This window comes from Armigeres subalbatus, chromosome 1 (assembly GCF_024139115.2).
Source record: "Armigeres subalbatus isolate Guangzhou_Male chromosome 1, GZ_Asu_2, whole genome shotgun sequence".
NCBI lineage: Eukaryota > Metazoa > Arthropoda > Insecta > Diptera > Culicidae > Armigeres > Armigeres subalbatus.
In genome coordinates this window covers 37,346,897-37,357,293 of record NC_085139.1, presented here as the reverse complement: position 1 = coordinate 37,357,293, position 10,397 = coordinate 37,346,897, and the positions used below count along the sequence as shown (strand labels likewise).

Sequence of the window (10,397 nt, the reverse complement as noted above, 5' to 3'; positions counted from 1 at the left end):
CCTCATGTGGTGTCGATCTTACCCGCACCCCAACTGGTTGGGCTGGAAGATGGACTGTTCGCGTTTTCATCATAAATCAAATTCTATCAAGAAATATTGTCCTGAGGCCTCATGGACTGATGCATGAAGAGCCAAAGTATGCTTGTATGAAATTTCTAAACCGGAAAATTGCTTCATAGATTGGGGAACTGTAAAGTTGCTTAAGGTGTCGGTTTTACCCACTTTTCCTCTACGCGATTAGCATAGTCGAAGAATGGCTCAACTCAAGGAGGTTGGGGTTAGCACATCACAAGACTGAGGTTGTTGTGGTGCATAACCACCATGGGTTGCAGCAAGCGAGGATAAACGTAGGGACCTGTAGGGTATGATGGGGCAAAACTCCACTTTTTATTCCATTTCAAGTCATTAAAGTAGAAGTCTATTTTTCTGTCAATCAAAAAATGGCGGGGTAAGATGGGTCAAACAGCGGGGCAAGATGGGTCACCTTTAAATACTGCAATTCATATTGTTTTTATTCCCAATATTGAATTACACACAGATAGATAGCTTTATTGCCAATGATTATATTGAATTAAAAATAATTTTGAAGCTTTGGATGAAGAAATGGCTCTACATTTAAAAATGTCTGCAAATTCTTATGAAAACAAGACGTCTGAGTATTGCTTTCTTAAAAACAAAAAATAAACATTTTCAATAAACAAATTAACATCATTATATCAAAAGTAACCTTAAAATGATTAAACCAGCAATGGAAAATATGTTTTGAATACGAACTATGCCCTTTGGTATGTGCTGACCCATCTTGCCCCATTTGTAAGTTCATGTTAGATAGTCTAATTTTCGATCAAATTTATTTATTTCAACGCAGTTAGTAATACATCACATACATTACTTATAATACGTTCACTATGTTACTAAAAATGCTTAAATTTTACATTGCTGGACGAGTTTACACGTTTTATAGAAAGTGTGTTTTGCATAAGAAACAATGCTGAAAAATATTTTACCTTGCCATACTGTACCAAAATAAAATTTTATCTTCAAATCGAGTGATAATAATGTAGAATCAAATTATTCCTCCTACAAAGTGATAATCTTCACATTAAAATGTACACGATGCTCAAAAATAGCCCTGACCCATCTTACCCCGTGACCCATCTTGCCCCGCCTAACCCTACAGTTAACTCCGTGAGGACATTAAAGCATCTGGGCGTGATGATCGACGATAAGCTCAATTTAACGAGCCACGTCGATTATGTATGCCAAAGGGCTTTATTGGCAATAAAATCTTTATTGCGAATGATGTCCAACGGATCGGTGGTGCAAAGTTAGGTGCGTAAGCTTATAGCGGGTGCAGCATGGTCTATTATTCGATATGGCGTACCAGCATGATCCAAAGCACTAGAGGCCGTTGCAATGTTAAGAAATTAATCAGGGTACACTTATGAGGCATATGGTATAAAAATAAAAAGAATAAAAATTTCAAAACGTAGTGGAATTAAATGAAAATTATTAAACTCGTCTTAGACAGTTGAAGACGTTTCACTAAAAGAGCTTAAATATTTTTTCTATCCTCTAATAGATAGGTTGCATAGCAGTCACTAGAGCCGGAAGCGGACAACAAGCCACTCCACATTTTCTTCCTCTATCTTCTATTCTATTTTACCCTGAAACTGAACTGTTTCAAACCCCTTATGGATCATCTACTTTATCTTTAACTTTATTATTTATATTTTCATGTTCAAACACCCACGAAATGCGGAAACGAGTTGGAAGGAAGAAGGACTAGAGAAAAAAGAAATCCTAAAAAGGATTGCTCGTTGAAGCAGAAGGGATCAGACCAAGGAGCTAGTAAGTCTAGCTCATTGGGATCAGACGGAAGCGAATGACGAACGAATATAAAATTTCTCTCACAAGTTTAATACCCTGACACTGAACTGTTTCAGACCCATTATGGGTCTGAAGCAGAGGACGGGACGCTCGAACCTACCAGTCAGTGGATGGAAAGTTGTGATAAAGGGACTATCACAAGCGTCGAATAAGTTTTCCGCGAGTCGAGTTCACATTGATTTCATGGATTCTATATAGTAATCGTCACGTTGAAAATTTAAGCCAGCAGTGTAAAGGTACTGCCTAGTGTCATACAACGTATAGATTGGCAACGGCCCGGGGATGCGTTGAGTATAACAAGAATTACAACGTTAAGCTGACTTTAGTCGTAGATATTGTCTAATTTGTGTCGATTTAGATTTTGTGTAATTTATGATGATACGAAGCATTTCACAATTTTGTTTGCTGTATATGTTACGAATAATATTAAATTTTGGATACTCCATTATGCACTACTGCGACTTGTCCCTCAATTTCAGATTTCTAGAGACATCTGGTACAATGCATCGCAACTATTACTGTTCGTTCCGTGCCGTCCCGAAATGACACCTTCTGCTGCTGCTGTCATCCAGCACTGCCTGCGTAAAAACTCGGTTAGCGACGGGGTACTCGTTGGACGGCGGAACATTTAATTTTAATTTTCAGCACAAATCTTGCACCCTCAGCGAATCTAAACGGTACCGTTCGGTTGCGTAGTACTTCCAGGTGTTCGGGACAGCAGAAGTTACTCGAAATTGGTATCATCTGGGCCATCAATCGTTCCAAAGTATCGGGTGTTTAGTTTTTCCTTCGACAAACGCAAGGCGAGAGAAAAAGTTCCACATCAAAGCCTCTTCCTCCACCAAGAAGATTCCTTCTAGGGTTCAAGTGTATGTGTGCGCGTTGGTGAGGTGCTTTATGAGATGAACGTACAATAATATTCATGCTGCTACTAATGTGATTGTGCACCGCCATCAAAACAACAGGAAATAAACATTGTTCGTGGCCAAAAAGTGTATCGGCTTGGTAACTCCGTTGAACGAGATTGGTAAGTAGGGCGTCCCATACAGAAGAACTCAATACTGGGAGAGTCGTGGCACTTGACCCTGGCTCATGTAGGTACTTTTCCAATATCACTAGTCTCAGTGCATCACATTCGGGACAGACCTGTTTCCTAGGTTAGTGTTCCATGAGCACTTCCGCTGATAGTAACTTTTAGATGGTTTAAAAAAATAAGATAAAATTATGGGAGACGGTCAGTTCTAAATAGTTCTGTTTCAATCAAATTTCTTGACGAAGAAAGGTTGTTCTGATCCGTTTTAACAATCAAGAGGAAAATAACTCATCACTTGTATTCTTGATATGGACTTGCCAAACTTGCAATACTTGCGAACGAATCGTTTCGCACTTTGATTTTGCTTGCGTGAACCATTTTTGTTCGAAAGTGTATTCGAACATAAATAGGAATACGAGTGAATAAGTACGATTTCACAATAATGAATTTCAAGTTTTCCTCAGGATATTTTTTACAACTAGCTCATGAAACTCCCATTGTTGGTAGCGTTTGATCAATTTTGTCTAGTCATAGGCTAGATGTCTGGTTGAATATGATAAACATTGAACTGTGGACTTAAATCCATGTTTTCGGGTGGGAAACTTTCTCGACACCCTGGGCATAGTGTTTCCATTGTACTTGCCACACAAAATACATACTCATGCAATGGCGGGCATAGAAAAGCTTTCAATTAATAACTGTGGAAATGCTAATAGAATACTAAGTTGAAAAGCAGGCCAAGTTCCAGTTGGAATGTAGAGCCATAGAAGAAGAAGAAGATATAAAGCAAAAATATGCACATCAGAAGCTAGTCCCCTGAGGAAAACATACCTCTAGAATAAAGTTACTCTCGAAATTTTGAATGCTTCCAATGCCACGTGGTGGAGTGAGGCTTAAATGCTTTGATTGGACGTGTAGTGAATACTGCTGAAAGATGTTCCGGAAAAGGATCACACAAAGCGTTATTTTGTTGCAGAATATCTCAGCAAAGCTGCGATTGATATGCGATCACAAGTCGTTTAAATCCTAACACCAAACATTGAATTAAAATTTACCTTTCTTTATTTCAGATGTTCAACTATGTCGAACGGTGGGAACGAGAATAATGATGTATTTTGGGCACCGGAGCACGTCGTCCATTCGCAGCAAAATCAGCAACAGTTCATTGCACCCGATGGGTCGCTACCAGCTGCTTCCAATAGCTACTTCAACCCGAACGCAACCGGTGAACCCCATGGTATGAATTACGGCCATCCTCCACCGGGTGACAACTTTACCGTTTTGTCGGATGGCTTCGGGAACTTCATCAAGGTTTACCATCAACCTAGCGAAGATGTGAATTTGAACAACCCAGCTGGAAAGTATGAATATGAGCTGTTTTCGAGCAACAACAGCTATATGCGACCTGCACCGGGATTTGGATTTTTATTTCCACCACAGCAGCAGCAACCTCAACAACAACCATCTGTTCCGAAAGTCACAAATGCTTCCCATATGCAGCATAATGCTCAGGCCGATGTACCCGGATCCAACACCAGTATGTTGATAAATCAGTTAGTTGGAAACTGGGCTCCCACTATCTCTGGAACGTATTCCCCTTTCGGAGGTGGTGGCCCATCGCTGCTTGCTGAAGGTCTTCCACGGTCTTCCGAAGCCTATGCTCAACAGCACGAGCAACCACAGAAGCAGCAGCAACAACAACAATCTGCACAACAGCTCCTTCAACAACAGCAGCACCATGTTCATCAACAGCAGCAGCCGCAACAAGCACAACCTTCTCCTGTTCATCAATCGGTTAGCAACTCCTCCATGAATTCTTCTCAGTCTCAACCCCAACACCAAGCTCCTGTGGCAAACGTATCTGCTACGGCCAGCTACAACAATCAGTTGAACGATGACAACAGCGCCAAACTGAATCAGAACGTTAAGAAACAGCGTATCGTGGCCGAGGTGAAACCGATGCGAATGTCCTATTCAGATGTGCTGAGCAAAAATGTTCCTTCATCGAATGCAGCTCACTCGTCCTTATCGCCTGGAACTTCTACTATGAACGGTAGCACTTCCATTGGTACTGCCAACAACAGCGTTGCATCTGGTAAGACGAACACCGCTAACAATGGAATGCATTCCGGCGGCAACGGTTACTCATCCAGTGGCAATGGCAAATCTAATAAAGATAAACTGCAGAATAAGAAGTCTTCAATGCAACATGGAGGATTGGCAACGTCAGACGAGAAATCCAACAGAAAGGTTGACCGAAATGCTGTTCTTGGCGTTCAAAAGAAAACGGCTTATTCCAATGTTTCAAATCCTTCGAACAACTATCAGCACGCGGACAATTCCACAGTTCATAAAACCACGATCGGTCAAAATGTCGCTGATAAGTCTTCTAAGAAAACGGATAAACCTGTAAGTAAGACTTTGAAGAGTCGTCTGAATGAATCTTCCGGATTGGCCAGTGTCGGTCGTAAAAATCGTTCCCGTAATTTCAACGATGCGTACACGGTACAAGATGTCCAGGGTAACGCCTCGAATAAGGAATCTACGCGAGATGATACCGAGGACTTGGACGACGAAGACGACGAGGATGACGAAGAAGACGAGGAAGATTCTGAAGAGTACGAAGACGATTCCCCTCAACAGCAATCCTATATGTATAACGTGAAGAAAAACAACAACCCCAACGATACTCATATCGAGAGGATCTCTGGTTCACGCTCGACTTATAAGCGAGGAGGAAAAGCATCCGCAGCGGGCCGTGGAAAGCTGGAGAAATCCTATCCACAATCTACCGGAAAGCGCGGACAAAAGCCAAAAAAGAACCAGAAGTATGTGATGATTCAGAAGATTTTAAATACATGGTTCGAACTCATGGTATTTGCAATTACTTGGCTATGGTCACTGGTCAGCGATGTGGTTTATTTGAGCTTCCGATTATGCTGGGACTATCTGGTGGCTGGTTATCAGTACTGCGAGCAGCATTTCGTCAGCATTAAACAGGAATTTCAGCAGAATCGACCCGGAACATGGTTTAAAGGCATATGGAAATCGTTTGACAACCGTTTCGCGACGGACTCAAAATGGGCTTTTTGGCGCGGCAAGAAAAAGTCGATGCCCGTCGAAGAGCAACCGCCTCCTGGGAAAAATTACTACAAAGATGGTCGGCTGCCGACGACGGCGGATGAGGCAATGTCATCGCTACTGAACTGCAAGGGCAAGGATGCGTACAGTATTCTCGGCGTTAGTCCGGACTGCTCTCAGGAGCAAATTCGGAAGCATTACAAGAAGATAGCTGTGCTGGTCCATCCGGACAAAAACAAACAACCCGGGGCGGAGGAAGCATTCAAGGTACTGCAGCGATCGTTCGAGCTGATAGGAGAACCGGAAAACCGTAAATCCTACAATCAAAGTCTCGCAGAAGCGCTGAACGCTGAGAAGGCATGGTCGGAGATCAACGACTTGCTGACGCAGCTCCATACTAAAATCTCAGAAGCCGCTAATACAATAAGGTAGGACAAGAGACTTTTCCAAGTGTTAAAATGGAATCTAATACAAATTAAACTCATGTGTCCTTTAGATGTAGCAGCTGCTGCCTCAGACACCCGCGAAAGCCGACCGGTCGACCCCACTATGCTGCCAGGGAGTGCAATTCTTGCAAGATTCGGCATTCTGCAAGGGAGGTAAGTGACTAGTTGGGTGCCGTTACTTTAGTTAGGTCATTTTCTCAACAATGCTTCCCTCACTAGGGAGACATTTGGGCTGAGACAAGCTTATTTGGGCTGCGCTGGAAATATCTGGCCATGATGGAGGGCAACGTGTACGACATTACCGAGTGGGCTAACTGTCAGAAAGGAGCCTTGTCCCACCTGCAACCCAACTCGCACATCGTGCAGTATCGGATAGTGCTTGGCGGAAATTCTCAGCAGCAGCAACAACAGGGTAACCAACAGCAACCCGATAAGGACCCGGGCCGCTCTCGGAAGGACGTTCCATCTAGGTGAAATCCACTCATGTCATTCCTTATAGTTACCCCAAATAAACGAAAACTTTCCATTGACAGCGAACCAAACCTGGACGACTTCCTGAACAACATCTACGGTGGTCAGAATCAACAACAGCAGCAGCAGGCACAGGGTGGAACCCGACGGCGACACCGGCGTAATTAGAATCCTCCGTTCTCGCATCTCTTCGCTCCGTTTAGCAGTAAGGTATATGCGTAGTAAGCATCGTAGTAGAGATTATTAACCAGTGTTTAAAAGTTTTATTTTTGCATAGCGTATATTTCCTTCCTCTTTCCAAAAGGCATTTCGGCCTTGAATCAAAAAAGAAAACACTATTTAAAGAACAATATAGAGCCAGTACAAAGCAGTTATTGGACAAACATTATAGTTGCCGTTTACAGAACCGTAATATCCTGTATCTGTGTCGATAATGGAAGAGAAATATATATTTATGCAGCTTAGCAAGTAGAACTACTAGCCCGTGTAATAGAGGAAACGTTGAGATATTTATCAATACCTACAATTCTCTGCCTAATAAACCATCATCAGAAGTGAATTTGTTGCAATAGTTTTTACATCAACGGAGAGGGTGAACCGAATTTCCCGGGAAATATGAAGGAATATTGAATGAATGTCCCGTAGATCATAATCTGTAAGGCAGGGGTATGAAATAACAAAAATTCTTTTTGTAGAGCATAGTTTTCCTTTCCCCGCTATAACGCTCAGGTCGGTAGAGAGGACTTTTTCCGTCCCATAATCGGTAGGGAGAGCCTTCACTCCGCTACCAATGACAACGGCCTACGGCTAGTAAATTTCGCTACTGCCAGAGGGATGGCCATCAGTAGCACCTACTTTGCACGAAAGATTATCCGAAAGCACACCTGGAGACACCCAAATGGTGAAACTTGCAACCAGATAGACCATGTTCTGGTGGATGGGCGCCATTTCTCTGATGTAATCGATGTGCGGACATTCAGAGGTTGGAACATTGACTCTGATCATTGTCAGTAAAATTCGATCACGGTTGTCAACTGTATCCGTAGATCACAGCAAACGATGCGTTACAATATCCAGCGATTGTCGGCGGAAGGAGTATCGGCTGAGTACCGCCAGAAGCTCGACGAACGGATAAGTGCAATCAACGTTAGCGACAACATCAACGATCTATGGGAGTCGATCCATGGAGTGGTGAGCACAACAGCACGAGAAGTGGTAGGCACTGCACAGAGACGAACCAGGACGGGTTGGTTCGATGTGGAGTGTCAGAGATTGACAGACGAGGAGAACGTTGCCAGAAGCCGGATGTTGGTGTCGGGTACCCGATCGAATAGAGATCGGTACAAGGAAGCAAGAGCAGCCGAAAAACGAACTCACCGCAGGAAGAAGAAAGAATTTGAAGAACAAGTGATTAGCGAGGCGCAGGAAAAAATGGAACAGAACGATATGCGTAGGTTCTATGAGTCTGTCAATGGCGTGCGGAGAAAACGGTGATGGAGTCTTTCTCGTGAGTTATAAAAATAGTATTTTGGCCATAACTTTTGAGCCCACAGTCCGATATGGCCAATTTTGCAATAGGAAACAAAGGGACAGGATTCCGCATCGAATGCAACTTGTTGCGAGTCGGTTAAGAATAAGTGCCCAAAAAAATGAGTGACAAATTTTCACGCGCACGTTTTTGGTATAAAAAAATTGTATTTTGGCCATAACTTCTGAGCCGATCTGGCCAATTTTCAATAGGAAACAATAGGGCAGAATACTGCGTCGAATGCAACCTGCGAAGAAATCGATCAAGGGTAAGTACAAAAAAGTGAGCAAGACTTTTTGCTCTTTTGGTGCGCACACACGCACACACACAGACATCACCTCAATTCGTCGAGCTGAATATATAACACTATGGGTCTCCGAGCCTTCTAGAAAAAGTTTGTTTTTGGAGCGAACATATAGCCTTTACGTATACTTAGTCGAGAAAGGCAAAAAGCTATTAAAGAGCTGAAAAACAATAAGGCTGCGAGGAAGGACCAGCTCGATGTACCGTCCGCCATCTGCACCCCACCATAGAAGATACGCAGCACTTTCCTTTCAAAAACTCCAAGTACGCGTTGGTCCTCCACGAGCATCGTCCAGGTCTCGTGTCCGTAGAGGACTACCGGTCTAATGAGCGTTTTGTAGATTATCAGTTTGGTACGGCGGCGAACTCTATTCGATCTTGCGGAGTCCAAAGTATGTACGATTTCGGCAGTCACCAGTGAGCCCAAATACACAAATTCTTCTACCACCTCGATGTCGTCACCACCGATGCAAACTCGTGGTGGGTAGCTCACATTGTCTTCTCTTGAACCTGTTCCTATCATGTACTTCGTCTTCGACGTGTTGATGACTAGTCCGATCCGCTTGGCTTCCCTCTTCAGTCTGATGTAGGCTTCCTCCATCTTCTCAAAGTTACGTGCCATAATATCTATGTCGTCGGCGAAGCCAAATAGCTGGACGGATTTATTGAAAATTGTACCACTCGTGTTAATCCCTGCTCTTCATACTACCCCTTCCAAAGCGATGTTGAATAGCAGACACGAAAGACCATCACCCTGCCGTAAACCTCTGCGGGTTTCGAGGGGACTCAAGAATGCCCTTGAAACTCGAACTACGCACATCACCCGATCCATCGTCGCTTTGGTGAACCATATCTGTTTATCCGGAAATCCGTTTTCGTGCATTAGCTGCCATAGCTGGTCTCGATCGATTGTATCATATGCGGCTTTGAAGTCGATGAATAGATGATGTGTGGGCAACTTGTATTCGCGTCATTTCTGCAGTACTTGGCGAATGGCGAACACCTGGTCCGTGGTGGAGCGTTCGCCCATAAAACCCGCCTGATACTGACCCACGAACTCCCTTGCAATTGGTGCTAGTCGACGGCATGAAATTTGGGAGAGTACCTTGTGGGCGGCGTTCAGCAATGTGATTGCGCCGTAGTTGCTACAATCCAGCTTATCGCCCTTTTTGTAGATGGGACACACGAGACCTTCCATCCCCCATCCACTCCTGCGGCAAAATTTCCTCCTCCCAAATCTTGGTAATGACCCAGTGCAGCGCTCTAGCCAGTGCCTCACCACCGTGTTTAAATAGCTCTCCTGGTAGTTGGTGAACCCAGGGACTTTGTTGTTCTTCAGCCGGCCAATCCCCTCCTGGATTTCCTAAAGATCCGGAGCCGGTAAAATTATGTCCTGCGCGCGTTCTCCCAGGTCCATCACCCTACCGCCATCTTCGTCTGCCACATCGCCATTCAGGTGTTCTTCGTAGTGCTGCCGCCACCTGTGGATCACCTCACGCTCGTTCGTAAGAAGGTTCCCGTTTATGTCCTTACACATATCAGGCTGTGGCACGTGGCCCTTACGTGAACGGTTTAACTTCTCATAGAACTTTCGTGTGTTATTAGCGCGGTACAGTTGCTCCGTCTCTTCACGGTCTCGATCTTC

At 43.9% G+C, this 10,397-nt stretch overlaps 1 protein-coding gene across 1 annotated transcript; it reads left to right on the top strand.

The window, feature by feature from the left end:
- The first annotated feature begins 2,453 nt into the window (after positions 1 to 2,453).
- Positions 2,454 to 7,480, top strand: LOC134224402 (uncharacterized protein DDB_G0283357). The gene is made up of 5 exons (XM_062703730.1): positions 2,454 to 2,917; positions 3,994 to 6,432; positions 6,501 to 6,603; positions 6,670 to 6,920; positions 6,984 to 7,480. Exons 2-5 carry the CDS (start codon positions 4,004 to 4,006, stop codon positions 7,087 to 7,089), a joined length of 2,889 nt encoding a protein of 962 aa, XP_062559714.1. The 5' UTR covers positions 2,454 to 2,917; positions 3,994 to 4,003; the 3' UTR covers positions 7,090 to 7,480.
- The last annotated feature ends 2,917 nt before the right edge of the window (positions 7,481 to 10,397 follow it).